The sequence below is a fragment of the Piliocolobus tephrosceles genome, chromosome 10, assembly GCF_002776525.5.
Source record: "Piliocolobus tephrosceles isolate RC106 chromosome 10, ASM277652v3, whole genome shotgun sequence".
Lineage (NCBI taxonomy): Eukaryota > Metazoa > Chordata > Mammalia > Primates > Cercopithecidae > Piliocolobus > Piliocolobus tephrosceles.
In genome coordinates, this window is record NC_045443.1 from 14,603,559 (window position 1) to 14,625,056 (window position 21,498).

Genomic DNA, 21,498 nt, shown 5'->3' on the forward strand with positions numbered 1-21,498 from the left:
GTTTAACATCTGAAAATCAATCAATATAACTCATCATATTAATACAGGAAAAACTTCGTATGATCCTTTCAACAGTTGCTGAGAAAGAATTCAGAAAAATGCAACACTCATTTATTGATAAAAATATTAAATAAAGTAGGAAGACCAGGGACCTTCCTTAACATTACAAAGGGCATCTACAAAAAATCTGCAGTTAACATCATACTTATTGTGAAAGACAATACTTTTGACCCCAGGTCAGGAATTGGGCAAGGATTTCCATGCTCACCACTTACGGTCTCCGTTATTCTGGAGGTCTTCTCCAGCCCAATCATACAAAAAAAACCAAAGACATACAAGGGATGGGAGAAGTCAGACTGTCTTTAGAGATGACATGATTGTATATATAGAACATCCTAAGGAATCTATAAAAAAAGCTATTAGAAGTGATATGTGAACTTAAAAAGATCTCAGGATAATAATGTACAAAAAAGGCATACTATATTGTGGTAGTTTTCAAATTTCCACAAATTATGTGGCACCCTTCTCTTTAAAAGGTGGATTCTAATTCCCTTTCCTTGAATGTGCGTTGGTCATAATACCTTGCTTCTAATTAATAGAACCTGGTGGAAGTGAGTGTTGACGTCTGAGGTGAGGTCACAATAGCCATTACTATTTCTGCCTTGTTCTTTTGGATGGCTTGGTCTGGAGGAAGCCGGGGGTCTTGCCATGTAGGACACTCAAGCAGTTCTGAGGAGAGGCCCAAGTGAAGAGGAACCAGTTGCCAGCACCACCCTGTCAGCTATGTTAGTAAGTTGCTTTGGAAGCCCATACTCCAGTCTCAGTTAAGCTATCAGAGATTTCAGTCCTTCAGTCTTTGAGTCTTCCAGCTGAGGCCCCAGTCATAGTAGAGACAGATTATCCTCACTGTGCCCTATCTAAATTCCTGATCCACAGAAACCATGAGTAACTAAATCATTATTGTTTTTAGCCACTAATTTTTGGAGCAATTTGTTATGTAGCAATGGGTAATCAATAAATATACATGAGAACAAACAACTGAAAAAAGAATTTAAAAAAATCTTGATTACAGGAGCATCAAACATAACTTAGGATTTAACTTACTTAAAGGTATGTAAGACCTAAATACTGAAAACTACATGATATGACTCAAATTAAAGACCTAAATAAACAAATAGATTATATTAGTGGATTGGAAGACTCAATGTTGTTGACAAGTGAATTTTCTCTGAATTGGTTAAAACTATCAGATCTTTGTGCTGAGGTCTTCACACAGTTGTATTGGCTGCCATTTCAGTGCCATCATCTTCTAGTGATTTATCTCTTTGTCTTACTTCCTTGATTATTGATTTGTATTGCCAAAATAAGTACATGTATGGGGAGGGCTAATGCAGGGCTTCTTCCTTACTTAGCCTCAGCAGTTGCTAGGCAAAACAGACCATGTATTCAAAACTCTTCTTGTTAGGGACAGAAACTTCTAGAACAAGGCTATTCAAAGTCACTTTTTTAGGGGTATCCAGTGCCTCAGGCAAGTGTTTTTGTTTGTTTGTTTTAACAGGACCCCTGCCTATACAAACAATTTGATTAAAAACATATATTTAAAAATTCATAGGTACATGTGAGGTATGAAGATTTATCATTGAAGATTTAGGATGGTCGGCAGAGAAAGGCACTCAGTGCATGTGAAGATTCTTTATGGTATCCAGGTACCATTTCTTTGTATTCTTTATTATTAAATGCATTGTTCCTGGCTAAGTTCCTATTTTTTGTCATGAGAAAAAGGTAGCAATACTGTTATTACAAAACCATGACTTTTTGGAACCCGTTTGTATTCAAACAACACAGATCTCCTTGCCTCTGCAGCTCCCTAACACCATTCTCTTAATGACTCTGCAACAACTATCACGCCACCTGTGCATCCTGGCTTCTAATGACTCAAAAATCCTTGTTATGCTTTGTCAATGTTGATCACAAACGCAAGTCTTACCAGAGTGTTAAAAAAATTGTGAATGATAATTTGTTTTGTGGTCACTAAAGCTACACTGGGAATTTTACGGTGTAAACATAGATCAACATGTTTTTTGTTGGACTCTTTAGGCTAATTGCTGCCTCCCTAGAATGTAATCTCTTTGTTGTTGTTGTTGTTGCTGCTGTTGTTGTTGAGATGAGGCCACACTTTGTCCCCCAGGCGGAAGTGCAATGGTGCTATCTTGGCTCCCTGCAACCTCTGCTTCCATGGCTCAAGCTGTTCTTCAGCCTCAGCCTCCCGAGCAGCTGGGATCACAGGCATGAGCCACGAACATTTGGCTAATTTTTTGTATTTTTGCAGAGACGGGGTCTTGCCATGATGCACATGCTGGTCTTGAACTCCTGAGCTTAAGACAATCCACCTGCCTTGGCCTCCCAAACTGCTGGGATTACAGGCATGAGCCTGCTTAGCCTGTTTAAATGTTAAGTGCATGTACTTGAAAGTAGGTACATAAGAAGATAAAAGAATAGGCTCAAAGCCCCAGGAAAATTTAAGCGAAGTCTTCATAATTTAAGTCTTCACAATTTAAGTCAAGTCAAGTCTTCATGAGCCTAATCTCTTTTCATGCTGAACCCTCCCCCACCTTCACTCCTCACCCACGGGTACCAGTGGGCAGGATAGGTGAGAAGGCTGTAAGCCAAGCTGGAAGAGCTGTCCCAATCCCACAAGAAAAATCCATCTGTTTTAAGACTGACTCAAGGCAGTAGGAAGTCACATCATCAACTGCAGCAAGATTTGCTACAAAGGCCCGTTTGTGTTGTAGAGCAAGGTTCTCAAAAGGCCTCAGAGGGGCCAGGCCTAGCCCGCCCCAAGGACTGCCTGACACACGGTGCACAGCTGCAGGGGTGAGGAGGCCACCACACGGGCCAGATGTGGAGCTCATAGGTCGAAGTTCGCTTTCGCTTTACTGTCCTCCCCTGCTGCATGCTGAAACCCAAGGGTAAGAGGTGGCTTTCAGTAGCATAGATCCCTGAACATATGCTCTGACGTGCGAGCCACCCCAGCTCATCGTGACCGCCATTCTGACAGCTAGGTTACACACCATCTTGCAAAAAATATATACTGTGAGGGCCAACTAGAGGAATCTGCTTACCAGGACCAGGCCATAGGCTTGAGTCCCAGAGCTCCTCGGGGCATCTTGTTGAACCCATGTGTGGGCAGGAGTGGAGAAGAGCCCACACATAGGGAGATATAGGACAAAGGCCCATGTGCATTGTTTTCTGGGCTCAAGAAGCTGACCTGGATGGCTCAGCCATCTTGGTCAGTCTTGGGTACTAGAGGGGGATTTAGAAATTTTCTGGAAAGGAGCTTTCTAAACTGGATGCCCAGAGACACAGGTCAAGAAACTGCCAGCCTGGCCGGTCTCAGGATGCTAGAGGGGGATTTAGGTAATTTTCAGGAAGGTAATTCCAAGCTGCGAGGGTGGGGGTTCCTGTGCCCAGACCTAAGGGTGGTACTGAGGTTATCAGCACCTGGTATACTTTGGTATACTTTTGACCTTCCCTGGGTATTGCATGTTAGGCTCTTTAGGTGAAATAATTTCCTTAGTCTCCACTTTGTATTTTTAGAAAAGACTAAAAAACACCAAGCCTGTTAAACAACCAAATCACCTTAAATTCTTTCTAAATTGATAAAAATTACTCTGTTTTCTTAACCTATAACCACCTCTATTTTTATGGAATGAACTGAGGCTCTGGTGAACGTACAGCATGAGACTGGCTTCAGTACGTTTGGGCATACTGAAGGCAGCAAATCCTTTTGTATTATTGATAAATGTGAAGGATTACCATTGTTCCTTCTATTCTCCTATGCTAGAGTACAATTTGGGGAGTGTCCTGACAATTCTTATTAGGTAATTATTCCTCAGGGATTCTTGCAAGGACAACAGGAGGACACATAACATTGTGTTGTGTTTCAGTAATTCAGCAGTCATACTTGCTATCCTCTTGAAGAGGGATTATCAAGCTTCCATCCATATGCTGATTGACCATTTACAAAATATGGTGGTTTGAGTTGCCTGGATTATTGCACCAGCCTTCTAAATGTTCTGCTGGCAGCCTCTCTTGTCCTTCTCTAATGGGCCGGATAATCCACAAATGCAAATCTACTCATGTCCCTTTCACTTGTCACTTTAGTGGCCTCATATCATGCCTCATTCCCTCTCTCTGGCCTTCTTGATGCTGTCTCTTGCCCATATACTGTTTGTTCCTCAAGGAACTTTCTACCACTGTATCCCCACTGGGCTTGGCTAAATTATCTTGGTTTTGTGCCTCGACTTAAATTTTCCTTTCTCTTAGCTTTCTCAATGTTCCCAGACTAGCCTTTCTCTTATTACAAAAAATCACACTCTAATGTCATTTTTTTTATTGGCCTCTACTTCTCAACAGAAAGTAAACTGTGACAGTAGGAATTGTGTCTATGCTGGTCTCCATCAACAATCCTTTGCCTAGCCCAATTTAACAGAAAATTGTTGATGAATAAACTATATAATGTTTACAACTTTATGAAGCAAGCATTCTATTAGCCTCATTTTACAGCGAGAAAGATATGGCTCACCAAAGTAAAGCAGTTGGACTTCATACGTTGAAAGAGTTTAGCAGCTGTCCAAGCTCTGCCTTTTTCCTTCCTACAAACCTCAGAAAACACGCAAAATATCCCGTCTTGAAGCTTTAGCGTTTTTCATGGCAATGATCTTGACGGTCACTCCAAAAAATTTAGCAGGAAGGCCATGATGTGTTGTAAAAGGTGGATAGGAGCATATGAAATCCTCAGAATTCTCTGTATCTTTAGCATGATGGTAGTTGTAGCATCCCAGTTACCATCATCTCTAACGTGCTTCAGCCAAGTCAGGAATGTTTCTTGAGTGGATCTGTATGTTCTGACTCAGGAATTCTTTTCATTTGTTTTTAATTTTTATATTGCCTCCATTTAATTTTAATACAAACATACAAACTGCTATGTCAACACAAGTTATTTGCTTAATTCCTAATTAACTTCACTTCCATCTTCTTTTTTCCAATCTTATTGAGGCATAACTGACAATAAAAATTGTATATATTCAAGGTTTACATGATGTTTTGATACACCTATACATTGTGAAATGATTTCCACAATCCAACTAATTAACATATTCAGCACCTCACATAGCTACCTTTGTGTGTCGTGTGTGTAGTGAGAATACTTAAGATCTACTCTCTGAGCAAATTTCAAAAACACAGCACATTATTCTCAACTACTGACTCAGGAATTCTTAATATCCTTGCACAGATCTTGAAGAGCCTCCAGGCTCTGCGTTCTTTGATGAAAAAATAACTCGACACTCCTAACCTATTCAATCTACCATGGCACTCCTCCATCAAAGAAAAACAAGGAAGCCATCCAGCTTTGTTCTGGACTCAGCAGCTAAGATGGCATGAGCTTCATCGCAAAGCATAGTTCTATGTCATGTCTATTCGATGAATCCAATGTTGCTGGTCCCTTAATAAAATAATTTGTAACATAAATGAGACTGCACATGTTTTTCCTGTTTGTGCGGAGAACAAAGCTGCCTAGTTAGAGAAAATATGAATCCCACTGTTCCATTGGCTCCTGTAAAAACGTCTTGGGGTATATATAAAAGTGTCTTTTGCTCTCTTGGAGTTTCAATTGCTCCAAAAAGCTCTACATATTATCTATGATATCTATTTGTGTATCTCATCTGGAAGGATACATATGCAAATGTTAACAGGATTATACATTTCATAAGAAAATCTTCCATGACCTTCTCCATCACTACCTCTGGGGTCCAGGACTGTTAACACTACTGGAGAGCATTGTATTTCACAGAGATTTCAAAGCAGTGCACATAACATCTGAATGTTGCATTTTATCACAAAGACGAGGAAGAGGAAGAATACTGGACTGCTGTGTCTCTTGCTGTCCTTAAATGTCAGTGTAATAGAATGTGAAAGAATCAAAGCACAGTCTAACTCAGAGAGAGGAGTCCCTAGTCCCCCTCAATGCTAAAACAACTAAGTAAACTAAGACAAAGATGAAATCAAAGTGGTTTCAAAGAAAGGGTCAGGTCACAAGGACAGAGAAATACTGGGTTATGCCCTTGGTCAGAATTCCTGATAGGGGCTGGACATGATGGCTCTCACCTTAATCCCAGCACTTTGGGAGGCTGAGGCTGGAGGACCACTTGAGCCCAGGAGCTTAAGACCAGCCTGGACAATGTAGCAAGATCCCATCTAAATAAAATATATATGTTTTTAAATTAGCCAGACATGGTGATGTGTGCCTGTAGTGTCAACTACTTGGGAGGCTGAGGCGAGAGGATCATTTGAGCCCTGGAGGTCAAAGCTGCAGTGGGCTATTGTTGTACCGCTACACTCCAGCCTGGGTGATAGGGTGAGACCCTGACTCTAAAAATAAAAAGGAATTTCTGATAGGAAGACCAAACATATTCTGACAAAGGTAGATAGATATGACAGGTGTTTGGTATAACCACCCCATAAGTTACAGATATGTAATTAAAGGTCATGTTGGTTACAGTGTATCCAGTTGAACTCTTACATATTTAGTGTTTTCTCCTTGACTTTGCTCTTAATGTTCCTGAGGAGGCTGGGGCTAACACATGCTAACACACACGCTTTGTTGGATTTACAGAGTGAGTTCTGTTTTTTTGAATACATGGTTTTTTATCTTAAGTAGGAGAATCTGGAAATTATTGGATGGAAAACACATAGTGAAAGCTGATCCTTGCCTCCTTTCCATGGGTCATATGTTTGCTACAATTGTTTCCACTTTCTCTCTCTTTTTTTTTTTTTCTTGAGACGGAGTCTCGCTCTGTTGCCCAGGCTGGAGTGCAGTGGCGCGATCTCGGCTTATTGCAAGCTACGCCTCCCGGGTTTACGCCATTCTTCTGCCCCAGCCTCCAGAGTAGCTGGGACTACAGGCGCCCACCGCCACAGCTGGCTAATTTTTTTGTATTTTTAGTAGAGACGAGGTTTCACCGTGTTAGCCAGGATGGTCTCAATCTCCTGACCTCATGATTCGCCAGCCTCAGCCTCCCAAAGTGCTGGGATTACAGGCATGAGCCACCGCGCCCAGCCTCCACTTTCTGTTTTCTTAAACCAGACCTGCTTTATTCATTTACATCACCTGCCTGTTCCCTTTAGACCCAGGAATTTGCAACCTCTCTTCTACTGGGACTGTTCTCCCATCCATCTCTACTTCTTCAAATTCTAGCCATCCTTCATGGTCTATCTCAAAGGTCATCCTTTCTTTTCTTTCCCCAACAATCAGATGTGAGTCTCACCCCCTTGGAATGGACAACACTGGTTACACTTCTTTTATAGTACATACAGTATTCAGTAATATTATTACTCTTATTCATATTACACTTTATATTGTCCTCCAGACTATAATGTAAGGTTTATAAACTTACACATTCATTCATCCATTCATTTGGCAATTTATTAAGTACTCGATGCCACACGCTAAGGTTAAGTGCTATGGATATTGCAGTAAATAAAAGAAACACTACAGGCTCTCCAGGTGGTACCTGAGTGCAGGATCAGCCATGTCTTCATTGCTTCTGCTGCAGAGCCTAGCAAAGTGTCTTGGGCTTGATACATACTCAGTTGGCATTTGTTGAAATAAATTTAGATGTAGCCATTTACATTTACAAAGTGTCTTCTATTTGCCAATTCTAGTAACCTTGTTTATGTCATTCTATTAAATAAAAGTATTTGAGCTATATTTCTTCAAAAGCACTCTGAAAATCAGATTGATTGTTAATATCTACTAACCATTAAACATTTCTTCTCCCATTGCAGTTAACACTGAGTCACTAAGGCTTTATCCGGGAATAGTACTCAAAGTGCTCAGATGTTTCTTTAAATTCATTTACCTGGGTAACTGCTGAAAGAGAGGCGACTACTGCTGGTATCTTTATCTTTGATGTTGAAGTCCCAGTGTTTATATATCCTGAGCATGGCTGCGTACGTGTACCAGCTTGAGTGAGCAAAAAGGATGTTCTCAAACCCAGGAAGAACCTACAGCCAGAATCATAGCGGATTACACAGATGTACACAGCTAACTGACTGCAATTGTCTTAAGTGTAAGAGGCATACAGGGATTGTGCCCTTTCAGGTAAGTGTTTATTGCTATATTGATGACCAAAAAATATGGCCAAGGAGTCAAGATTATCCTTTAATGTGGCCCCAAACAGACTCTTCCTTCTAACATTCAAAATGGAAGACTCTAGCTGGGCATGGTGGCTCACGCTCAAAATCCCAGCACTTTGGGAGGCCAAGGCAGGCGGATCACTTGAGGTCAGGAGTTCAAGACCAGCCTGGCCAAAATGGTGAAACCCTGTCTATACCAAAAAAAAACAAGAAAAATTAACCAGGCATGGTGACACACCCCTGTAGTCCCAGCTACTTGGGAAACTGAGGCAGGAGAATCGCTTGAACCTGGGAGGCAGAAGTTGCAGTGAGGCGAGATTACATCACTGCACTCCAGCCGGAGCAACAGAGTGAGACTCCAGCTCAAAAACAAAACAAAAAAACAAAATGGAAGATTCTAGAAGGTGGAAGTGGCAGGTGTACACAGCATGGAAGGAATGGTGGAAGAAATAGATGTAACATCATGTACTTAAAATTCTGTCCATCAAAGTTACTTCCAGTTCTTAACTTCTACCATTGAAGAACCCACGAGCTGATATACTGTTATAGCCAGGGGTGATGAGATGTTGCTATACTTGGGCGCTATATAGAAAAAGTCTGTATGAACCAGAACAAGGCAAAAGGAGCTACTATGTCTTACCTTAATAAGAGCGGAGCAATGTCCCATGTCCCATCTCTTAAAAACCTTTAGGCTGTTGTTTTTTGTGGGAGAGAGTGAGGGAATCAGATCCAATAAATCTCCAACAGCATTCAGGAACTGAATCTGGAACAGGGTCATTGGCTAGGAAAGGACAAAGACTGCACTTAACATCGATTTGTGACAGACATCTTTTCCTGTTTTTCCGCTTGTTAGGGACCCATTAAATTATTCCCTTGCAGGCTGTGCGCAGTGGCTCACACCTGTAATCCCAGCACTTTGGGAGGCCCGACTCCACTAAAAATACAAAAATTAGCCGGGCGTGGTGGTGGGCGCCTGTAGTCCCAGCTACTCGGGAGGCTGAGGCAGGAGAATGGCGTAAACCTGGGAGGCGGAGCTTGCAATAAGCCGAGATCGCGCCACTGCACTCTAGATGGGTGACAGAGCAAGACTCCATCTCAAAAAAAAAAAAAAAAAAAAAAAAAAAATTCTTTATTTCCGAAGAGTCTCTTATGCTAGATTTTTATTGTAGCTTATAAAATAATTTTTATGGCTTTATAGTTTAGAAGAGCTGTTTTGGCATGTTTTGATAGCCACAGAATTTGGGAGTGGCTCCTTGGAGAGTAAAGTAGAGTTTTCTGTTTGCACTCTACAGCAGTGCTTCTCAACCTCAGCACTATTGACATTTCGAGCCAGTTAATACTTTCTTTTCGGTTGTTGTGCATTGTGAGATGTTTAGCATCATTCCTGGCCTCTACCCACTAGGTATCAGTGGCAACTTCCCAGTTTTGGCGACCAAAAATGTCTCCAAGACATTGCCAAGTGTTCTCTGGAGAGAAACCACTCTTAGACACGAACCACTGCTATACAGCAAAAACATTCAACTAAGAAGCTTTTGGGTTTGATTGTGTGTTTGCTGTAAGACCAACTGACTGGCCAGCATTAACTCTGAAGCAATTATCAGATTGTACTTGAACATGAACTTTGTGTAAACTGGAGAGCACTGCTCCAGGAAGATTCAGTCTGCTGGAGCAGGTCCGAGTTGGGCATCAACAAATTGGTTTTGGAGTAGAGGTGGTGGGAAGACAAACACAAATAACATTTTAGCCAAAAAACTAAAACCAAAGCAAAAACTCAATCCAATTTTTATTTATATAAATATCTCTGTTTTGTTTGTTTGAATAAGTTATGCATTTATTACTCAAGATTTTAAAAATTATAATAATGTTTATAGCAGAAAATCTCCTCCTTTACCTGTTCTCCATTTACTCGGGTACTACCATTTCTAGTTAATCATTTTGCTAGTTTTTTTGCATATACTGCCAGTTTTTGATTTTTTATTTTTCCCTATTGGCACTGTGATCTTGGATCCAGAGTTTTAAAAATGTCTTGTAAATACAATTTTTAAAAACATACATGGTAGTGTGTTATACGCACTGTTATTCACCTTGATTTTTTTTTTTTTTTTTGTCTTAATATCTTTCATTTACTGTTTTGGGGATGTTTTTATATTGGATGTAAAAATTGTCCTCACTCTTCTTTTTATTTTTATTTTTTATTTATTTATTTCCTTATTTTCGAGACAGAGTTTCACTCTTTTTGCCCAGGCTGGAGTGCAATGGCGCAATCTCAGCTCACTGCAACCTCCGCCTCCCGAGTTCAAGCGATTCTCCTGCCTCGGCCTCCCAAGTAGCTGGGATTACAGGTGCCCGCTACCATGCCCAGCTAATTTTTGTAGTTTTTTGTAGAGATGGGGTTTCACCATGTTGGCTGGGCTAGTCTAGAACTCCTGACCTCAGGTGATCCACCCACCTTGGCCACCAAAGTGCTGGAATTACAGGCGTGAGCCACCACACCTGGCCTGTCTTCACTCTTCTAAGCAGCATTCCAATGTATGGATGTTTTATAATATTTTTAACTAGTCTTTTCTTTGATGAGTTTTCAAGTGGTTTCTAGTCTTTTGCTATTATAAACAATGCCACAATAATTAATCTCGGACACATCATTTTGTTTATGTTTGAGTCTACGTGTGGGATAAATTCCTAGAAGTAATTTAGATTTTAATAGATATTGCCAAATTGTTCTCACACGAATTGTTCTCATAGAATATACTCTTCTGGCCGGGTGCAGTGGCTCACGACTGTAATCCCAGCATTTTGGGAGGCCGAGTCCGATGAATCACCTGAGGTCAGGAGTTTGAGACCAGCCTGGCTAACATGGTGAAATCCCATCTCTATTAAAAATACAAAAACTAGCTGGGCAGGGTGGTGCATGCTTGTATTCCCAGATACTCAAGAGGCTGAGGCACGAGAATTGGTTGAGCCCCGGATGCAGAGGTTGCAGCTAAGATCAAGCCACTGCCCTCCCGCCTAGGTGATAGAACGAGACTCTGCCTCTAAATAAAAAAATCAAACTCTTCCATCCTCAATAACATATTAAACATTTAGTTTATCTCCAATCTCTTAGGTGCAAAACAGTATCCCACTGTAATTGATATTTGCATTTCTTTTGTTATACTGTATAATAAATATATCCATACGTTGGAATGCTGCTTAGAAGCGTAAGGACAGATGATATTACACATCTGAAAGAATAAAGATGTACACATACAATTTAAGGAAAAATAAATAAACACCGATGTAGTCAATTCAGTTTAAAAAAATGGAACATCAGCAGTGCCTTAGAAGTCTCCAATCTCATCTCTCTCCTTTCCTGCCAGCGGTCAACCACTATGCTAAATTTTGTGTAGCTCATTACCTGCCGCTCTATTATTTATCACCTATATATATATTTTTTTTTAAGATATATTTTTAAAACTCTACCTTTTTTGAATTTGCACAGATAGAGTCATATTGTATGGGCTGGGCACAATGGCTCATACCTGTAATCCCAGCACTTCGGGAGGCTGAGGTGGGTAGATCATTTGAGGTCAGGAGTTCGAGACTAGCCTGACCAACATGGTGAGACCTCATCTCTACCAAAAATACAAAAATTAGTTGGGAGTGGTGGCTCACGCCTGTAGTCCCAGCTACTTGGGAGGATGAGGCAGGAGAATCACCTGAACCCAGGAGGCAGAGGTTGCAGTGAGCCAAGATCGTGCCACCGCACTCTAGCCTGGGTGACAGAGCAAGACTCTGACTCAAAAAAAAAAGTTAGAGTCTTACTGTATGCATTTTTCTGTAACTCACTGCTTTCACTGGGCATTATTTTGACATGTATCAACATATATGTGTATATACACACATATATACACACATATACACACAGACACAGACATGTACATGTATATATGTGCGTATATATGTATATATACATATATACACACATTGGACAAAATAGACAAAAAGTTCAAAGAAAAGCTGTGCACTTAATTTTATATATATACACACACTGGTCAAAATAGGCAAAAAGACAGTTATATAATATACATATTATATACATATATACTGGCAAAATAGACAAAAGGTTATATAATATACATATTTCATTTATACATATATTATCCAAGGAAACAAAACATCCACAATTTTTGGAAGTATATCAAATGGTACCTTGGAAGCCTCAGTGAGTCAGTAAAGCTTTCCCCAAGAATTATAATGCATATGTGTTTGTGTGGATATGTGTTTACATGAATGTTGTGGAGTGTGGGAAACATAGAATTTATATACTTAAACATCTTATCTTAATGAGCATGCAGTCTAAAACACTACTTTTATCAGATTAGTTAAAAACCCAGTACATTCATACCATGCTTTTTAACCTAATCTTGAGCCCAGTATTATGGGAGATTGAAAAAATACAGAAACAAGTTGGCTTACCTGTGTTTGGGGCTTGTAATTTTGTAAATTAGGTGCTAATATGACAGCTATGACAGTTCTTGTCTGTAAGGAATTTATACTGTAGTTCTACTTTGATCTGCTTCTAAACTGTAATGTTAAAGATAACATTCAATATTCTTACCATACTGCGTAAATTCTGAGAAGCTTGTTTAAAATCCTACCTTCGTCCCTTCTAAGATAGCCCTCCTCTTTGCTCCTACGTAGAGACCATCTATTTGTGCCATCACATAGCCTGTATGTCTCCAAAATGAGTCATCCTTGTATGCTTTGATATTTTTCCGGGTCCACTTATCTTGCTTCCTGGAAGAGAAATTAGATTTGCACTACAGTCTCAATAGTTACTCATTCAAAGGTAAATCAAACCAGCATTGAGAGATTATATACTCTAATGTGATTTAAATTCTAGATCTGGTAACACTCCAGTCACTCAAAGGATTTCAGGGAAAATTCTGATTTTTAATTTCTGCCTAGGGTTTTGATTCTTCTTTCACAGCTTCTTCTGTGCTGTATCTAGAACGAAAGCACAAGTGTGATGCTGACCTACCTGTGATACGAGACCTAAAAATGTCAAGGAGAGACTATCCAAATGCATTTTGTGCAAAACCACAATGTTTCACTAAGTCAATAAAGACACGTTGATTAACCTTACTTTTAGCTGTAGAAGTAGTAAAGCTAAACAACCGGACAAAATCTAATGGCAAGGTGGTTGATATCTGTTTGTATTCCTCTCAGACCATTTGCATAGCTTATGATTCATTCCATTTCAGTTGTTATTAGGAACTGCCTCAATGCCTCTGTCCTAGCATGGTAGCAAAAATGTCATTTTTTAATGGTCCTTTCATTCTTCCAGTTCTCTGAACTTTCATGGGATGATTTGATATAACTTTGTATACTGAAAACTATTTCTGACTTGTTCAGGCGATCAGTCTTAGAATAATGGCCTTGCTTCATGGGATCTAGCCCAGTGGTTTTTAACTGAAGCTCTATGGGACTTTTAGCATTTCATGAAGAGGTTGCTTAGAGTGCAATTTGGAGGGCCAACTCAAGAGCCTTTCTGTCCCCAAATTAATCTCCTGTCATCCCACAAATGTAAACACATTTAAAATTTTAGTCTTCAGAAAACTTTATTAAAATGTAAATATTCTCAGAGGGTGTTAAGAATTATGACTTTAGATATTATCAAAGACCTCAGTTAGGATTAGTAAGCAGGCTTATGAAAAGGAAACACCTTGAAGAGTGAAGAGAGGGGATCCCTGCAAGAAGGAGAAGGGCCTCCATGAGGAAGAGATCCAGGGACTTAACACTGATACTTTACACTGGTGATGTTCCTCTAACCGTGTCAGCAATTGATTATGCGATGTTCAACTCAACCTTTGAAAGAGCTGACATTAGAGAGCATGTTGTTTGAAAGCAGTTTTCATGCCATTACCAAAAAGTGCTATACCCTACTACAAGAACAACTCTAGAGTCCTGCTAAAGAGATTTATAAAGAAATTGACGAAGAAAAAATTGCTGCTTGAAATTACAGATTCAGTCCCTGCAGCATTAAAAACAACGAAAAGAGAAAAGCTATTATACGTACTCCATAAAATCCTGCACTTCATCCATGATGGAAGGTTTCCTGATCAGCTGTGGGTAGAGGTTTGTGTAGTGGTCATTCATGTGTCTGAAATGATACATGAAAATTACTAGATTTCTATTTTTATTCTTGGATTTCTCCATCACAGTAAATTATTCAATCATTTGGTTAACTAGGAGTCCCTAATTACAAACTCTCCCTACTATCTTTTTTCCTTAATAAATGCACAATTTCAAATTGGGAAATATTTACGACATATAGAAAAGGATAGAATATTTAAAACACCCAAGTATTCACCACCCAACTTTATTAAATTATTATATTTTGCCACGTTTGCCACGTATATTTAAAAAATCAAACAAAAAAGTAGAGTCAAAGCCCCTGTGTGCACTTCCTGATGCTAATTCTTTTCCCTTCTCCCAGGAAGTAATAACTTCAGTCTCAAATCTGATTATTCCCATGCAGGTTTATATGCAATTACTACATATACATTTAACCACAAATAATGCGTAGAATTATCATGTTCGCAACACACTATAAAAAAGATCATACTGATCACTCTTAACTTATTTATCTCAATATGATTTTTGAAGAAATATCTACGTTATCTGCTACTTAAATTTATTCTTTTTAACTGCTGATACTCTGATACTATTCCATGGTATGACCATATTCATGTATGCATTCCCATGATGGACATTTAACTGATCTTTTATTTCTTCCTATTATAATGCAACTTCAAATGTTTTTGTATATGTCTTTTTTTTTTTTCACACATTTGCATGTTCTTCTAGGACATGCACACACACACACACACATACATACACATATGAATAATAGTTGGGGTAAGTATTCCATATAGCTATAAAGTAACTAGATATTGCCAAACTGTTCTCCACATTGATGGTACCAATTTCTATCCCTACTTGCTTATATGTTACACTTCTTCTTCCACAGCCTTACCAACACTTCAGATTGTGAGACTTTTCAACTTTCAACAATTTGATAGGTTTTAAATAGTCCCTCCATTTAATTTCCATTCTTCATAAGATTATTGGGCATTTGTAATTATTTGAAAACTTAAATTAAAAATGTCTCATATGGTGTATACTTAATATTTCTAATTGATTAAAATAATCCACTTACATTCACTGGGATTTTAATATTCTTGGAGTTCTTTCTTTCTTTCTTTTTTTTTTTTTTTGAGACAGTCTCACTCTGCCGCCCAGGATGGAGTGAAGTGGCGCGATCTCGGCTCACTGCTGCAAGCTCCGCCTCCAGGGTTCAGGCCACTCTCCTGCCTCAGTCTCCCGAGTAGCTGGGACTACAGGCGCCCACTACCACCCCTGGCTAATTTTTTGTATTTTTAGTAGAGATGGAGTTTCACCGTGTTAGTTAGCCAGGATGGTCTCAATCTCCTGACCTCGTGATCTGCCCGCATCAGCCTCCCAAAGTGCTGGGATTACAGGCGTGAGCCACCGTGCCCAGCCTCTTGGATTTATTTCTATAATCTTTTCTGTTTTCCATTTACTATCCCTTTATTTGTCCCCTCTTTTATGTTTTCTTTGTTTAGATAATACTTCTGTTATTTTCTTTTCAATTCTGCTGAGTTAAAACCTATAGAATGTATTTTTATTCTTAACATTAAAAAGATATAACTAGTATTTTCTTATAAAGTCTAAATGAGTTTTATATTTCTCTCTTCCTTCAAACATAAAGCATATTTTAGCACATTTCAACTATCCATTGACATCCTCCATCATGTTATTGTTCAAAGATTTAGTTATACCTTTTTAATTAAAATTTTTTATTTAAAAATAATTTTCTTAGGCCAAGTACAATGGTTCACACCTGTAATCCCAGCACTTTGGGAAGCCGAGGTGTGCGGATCACGAGGTCAGGAATGTGAGAACAGCCTGGCCAACATGGTGAAACCCCGTCTCTACTAAAAATACATACACACAAAAAGTAGCCGGATCTGGAGGCATGCACCTGTAATCCCAGCTACTCCAGAGGCTAAGGCAGGAGAATGGTTTAAACCTGGGAGGCGGAGGTTGCAGTGAGCCAAGATCATGCTATTGCATTACAGCCTGGGCAACAGAGCAAGACTTCATCTCGGGGAAAAAAACAAAAAACATTTTCTTTTTAACCTTTACAATTAAATTGTATTATTTTTTTTTTGTTTGTTTGTTTCTTGTATTAATGATTGTTCCTTATACACCACACTTTCCCTCCTATTATACTTGGTAAAGTATAGCCTCTAACAGTGTAATGAAGTCTTTGGGTGGTAAACTGTTTTATGTATCTGAACATATTATTATTTTGCCCCTCCTCTTGATGATTTAAACGGTTGTAACGTTCTAGTTAGATATTTCTCCTCAATACTTTTAAGATAATATCTTGATGTCTTCTGACACTGTTGCTGATGATCCACAATATGCTTCCTAGCTGAGATTCCTTTGTAGTTAATGTCTTTCCTTTCTAATAGCTTTTAAGATAGTTCCCTTTATCTTCAATTGTCTGCAGTCTCATCTGCTGCATTATAGCAATTTAAAAGGCTGCGTCTTCCAACTAAGGACTTGTGTTTTTTGTTTTTTGTGTTATTTTTGAGACGCAGTCTTGCTCTGTCACCCAGGCTGGAGGGTAGCCGTGTGATCTTGGCTCACTGTAACCACCGCCTCCCAAGTTCAAGCAATTCTCCTGCTTCAGCCTCCCGAGTAGCTGGGACTACAGGCGTTTGCCACCATGCCTGACTAATTTTTGTATTTTTAGTAGAGATGGGGTTCTGCCATGTTGGCCAGGCTGATCTTGAACTCCTGACCTCAGGTGATCCATCCACCTCAGCTTCCCAAAGTACTGGGATTATAGGAGTGAGCCATTGCACTGGGCCTGTTTTTTCCATTTTGATAAATTCTCAGCAATTACCTTGTCAATTATTGCTTATCTGCAATTGCCTCTAGTCTCTTTTTCTGAAACTCCTAATAGGTCTATATGAGAGTTTCTCAATCCAATTGCTATGTCCAGTAACAGTTTTTTCCTAAGTTTTACCCTTTCTCTCTTTGGGCTGTGTATCGTATAAATCCCTCAGTACTAATATCCGATTCAGAATTTTTTATCTGATTGTATCTAGTCAAGGGTTTGTCTATGTACTGAGATTTTTAAAAATTTAACTTCTATAATTTTCTTTTACATTTCTAGCAAGCTCTTTTAAAAAATCCGTCTTTTTACTTCTTACTCCTTGTTTAACAAATTCTCCAAGTTTTCTTTCATTTATAATTTAAAGCACCCTATGCAAATGTAAAGTCTTTGTTAAACCATTCTAAAAATTAATTTGGAGTATACTCACGTGGTTGATTTTGTTAACTATCTTTCAATTTCTTTGTGGATTTTGGAACTTTGGTGTGTAGGCATTTTTCTTTCCCCCCTCTTTGTCTTTCTCCCTCTCTCCCTCCCTCTTTCCCTGTCCAAATGCCTCCATCTGAGTCCTAGGGACTAGGTTTTACAGTGCCTTTTTGGGACTTCCGTCCTATGGAATATTGCAGCGATATTTGTAAATAACTAAACCAGCATGTGAATGATTTGACTTTTGGTTGCCACCACCTCCCCACCCCCAAGTTTACCGTTTCTTATAAATCTATAGGCTAGGACTTACATCACCAACACTATTTTGTGGCCTCCTTTCTACAAGCAGTTAAAAGCATCAAGGTTACTTCTGGCTCCCAGCGTTGACTCAGCTCACTCAAAGCATTGAGGCCCTTACCCATCAGCAGGTGGCTGCCTCTGCTGGCTTCAGGCCAAGGGCCAGTAGATTCGTATTTTATCACTTTGTTATCTGTTCAATTTCCGGTAGAAGGCCGGGCGCGGTGGCTCAAGCCTGTAATCCCAGCACTTTGGGAGGCCGAGACGGGTGGATCACGAGGTCAGGAGATTGAGACCATCCTGGCTAACACGGTGAAACCCCGTCTCTACTAAAAAATACAAAAAACTAGCCGGGCGAGGTGGCGGGCGCCTGTAGTCCCAGCTACTCGGGAGGCTGAGGCAGGAGAATGGCGTGAACCCGGGAGGCGGAGCTTGCAGTGAGCTGAGATCCGGCCACTGCACTCCAGCCTGGGCGACAGAGCGAGACTCCGTCTCAAAAAAAAAACAAAAACAAAACAAAACAAAAAAAACACACACACACACACACAATTTCCGGTAGAAGAGGCATTTAATCTTGTTCTGGAGCCCAGCTGTGTTACTGTGAGGTTTTATTTCTCATATTTTCCCTATAATTTGCTGTAAAGTTTAGAGCAAAGAGGAAGTCCCTGCAGCCTCTGGACTGAATGTTTACCTACAGTCCTCATTCTGGTTTTTATCTGATGCTTTTCACTGATGTAGGGACTTCAGAATTAGAGGCCATTTGGATTCCAAGAATGGGAATTTGGCTCCTACACTTTGAAACTTTAGATATTCTTTATCTAGTAGTTTCCGGAACTGAAACTAATAATCCGAGAATAGTTTTATTGCTGGTGAAGTACACAACATTATGATCCTTTGAAATTTTTTATTTTGTGGTACTGGAATTTAATAAACTTTACCTCATGAGAATTTTTTCTTCCAATTACCTGTGTATATATATTAAATTGAATCATCACATTACACTATTATTTACATATAGTTTATGCTATTACAGACCTTTGCTTTGATCCATTTAGTTACCTTCTACTACCTCTAAATACAAGAGCAAGAACAGCAATAAAGCTAGACAAGTGTGTGGGTGACAAGAAAGGGATCCTTTGTCCTGGCCTCATACTCTTAAAATAAGTTATATGAAGGCCAGCACGGTGACTCACACCTGTAATCCCAGCAGTACGGGAAGTCGAGGCTGGTGGATTGCTTGAGATCAGAAGTTCAAGACCAGCCTTGGCAACATGGCAAAACCCTGTCTTTACTAAAAATACAAAAAGCTGGGCATGGTGGCATATGCCTGTAACCTCAGCACTTGGGTGGTTGAGGTACAAGAATTGCTTGAACCCAGGAGGCGGAGGTTGCAGTGAGCAGAGATCATGACACCGCACTCCAGCCTGGGCAACAGAGCAAGGTTCCATCTCAAAAAAAAAAAAGAGTTATATGAAAACAGTTTTATTTATTGGAAACAAATAACTTGTGGGCTTTTCACTTACAATGTTCACTCAGGTAAAGAAACAAAAACTTCATACTTTTTATCCAAAGTCTTCCATCACTGCACCCTGCTTGGCTCCACGCAGAGTCCCAGATCCCCCAAATTTTTCAGTCTGTTTCAAGATAAGGCAGTGGTTCTCAACTGGCATGATTTTTCCCTTTAGGGAGCATTTCTGGAGACATTTTTGGTTGCACACTGAGTGAGGGGGAAGGTGCAACTGGTAGCTAGTGGGTAGAGGCCACAGATGCTGCCGAAGATCCCACAAGGTACAGAACAGCTTTACCACAGTGAAGAATAACCCAACCCCAAATGGCAACATTGTCTAGATGGGAGAATCCTTAAACAGAGGAACATGAATCCTGACTTGAGTGTCATTGCTGAGAATGTCTACTACATAACCATAGACAAGACAGACGGAAATACAGGAAGGTTACTGTGTTATTAAAGGTATTAATTTTTTTAATTTTTCTTCTGGTTTTAAAGTATTAAAATTTTTCTTCTGGTTTCTTTTTTTTTCTTTTTTCTTTTTTTTAGATGGAGTCTCGCTCTGTCACCCAGGCTGGAGTGCAGTGGTGTGATCTCAGCTCACTGCAACTTTTGTTACAGAGGTTTAAGCAATTCTACTGCCTTAGCCTCCCAAGTAGCTAGGATTACAGGCGTGTGCCACCACACCCAGGTAATTTTGTATTTTTAGTAGACATGGGGTTTCACCATGTTGGTCAGGCTGGTTTTGAACTCTTGACCTCAGGTGATCCGCCTGCCTCAGCCTCCCAAAGTGCTGGGATTACAGGAGTGAGCCACTGCCCCTGGCTTTTTTTTTTTTTTTTTTCTTGGGTGTGGAGACTAGCTTTTTTGATTCTGACATTCAGTACAAGGGGAGAGAAACCTCCACCTTGAGATGAGAAGTGGGGGCCTCACCTGATCCTGCCACACACAGAAGCTCCAAGGAATACAATCTTCTTGCAGTCTCTTCAGGTTGAAGCCCTTCTCTGATCCCTGGGCCTGGGACCCTACACTTCTGTGTGGCAGAGCAATGTAGTGTAACATTAAAGAATTCAGGCTTTGAGCTCTGAGTTTAAAGCTTGATTCCACTACTTCTAAGCTATATCTCACTAAAACAGGATTCCAACTTCTCTATGCTTCTGAATTCTCAACAGAGACAACACTAGTGTCAACCTCATGGATGAGTCAGGTTTAGTTTCAGTTCCTGCAGTGTGTAAAGTCAGTAAGTTTCCTGCTAAGTTGGCTGAGATTTTGCTCACCTTTACCTCTTCAACACCTCTTCTACATGTTGAGATCAGAAAGACATGTGCACACCCATCTTTCCCAGAATATTTTTGCATGATGGCAATGACACATCATTTAGCACCTGTCATGTGCTACCTCCTACGCTCTCCTGTTTGGACTCCCTGAGTCAGAGACCATATTGGGCTCCTTTAGTATTTCCCACAGCGATGAATCCATTTGTCTGTGGTAGCGGGGCACGTGCATGCAAACTCTGGGGCTAGATAGCCTCCTTTCCAATCCTGGCTCCTACTCACAAGCTTCGTGACTCTCAGCTAGTTATCTCACCTCCCAAGTTTTCATGTAAATAATATGAAGATTATCATGATGCACACCTCATGGTATTGTGGACTAAATAACAACATATGTCAAATGCTTTGAACAGAGTCTGGCACATTGTAAATGGTATATAAGGGCTGGTTATCATCGTCTTTGGTATTTTGTGGTCAATTTTAAATTACAAATAATTACTATTTGATACATTAGAAATTTTTTTGAGAGTGGGCCGGGCACGGTGGCTCATGCCTGTAATCCCAGCATTTTGGGAGGCTGAGGCAGACAGATTGCCTGAGGTCAGGATTTCAAGACCAGCCTGGCCAACATGGTGAAACCCTGTCTCTACTAAAAATACAAAAATTAGCTGGGAGTGGTGGTGCATGCCTGTAATCCCAGCTACTCAAGTGGCTGAACCTAGAGAATCGCTTGAACCTGGGAGGCGGAGGTTGCAGTGAGCCGAGATTGTGCCACTGCACTCAGCCTGAGCAACAGAGTGAGACTCTGTCTCAAAAAAAAAAAAAAA

General features: G+C 40.0%; 1 protein-coding gene across 1 annotated transcript in view; it reads right to left on the reverse strand.

Moving 5' to 3' along the window:
- PLBD1 (phospholipase B domain containing 1) overlaps positions 1 to 21,498 on the reverse strand; it is a 66,158-nt gene that overhangs the window by 23,089 nt on the left and 21,571 nt on the right. Inside the window, exons 3-6 of the mRNA XM_023226142.1 lie at positions 14,258 to 14,341; positions 12,837 to 12,975; positions 8,840 to 8,980; positions 7,923 to 8,067 (exon numbers count right to left, since the gene is read on the reverse strand). Of these exons, the coding sequence (XP_023081910.1) occupies positions 7,923 to 8,067; positions 8,840 to 8,980; positions 12,837 to 12,975; positions 14,258 to 14,341 (509 nt within the window). The remainder of the gene's footprint in view (positions 1 to 7,922; positions 8,068 to 8,839; positions 8,981 to 12,836; positions 12,976 to 14,257; positions 14,342 to 21,498) is intronic.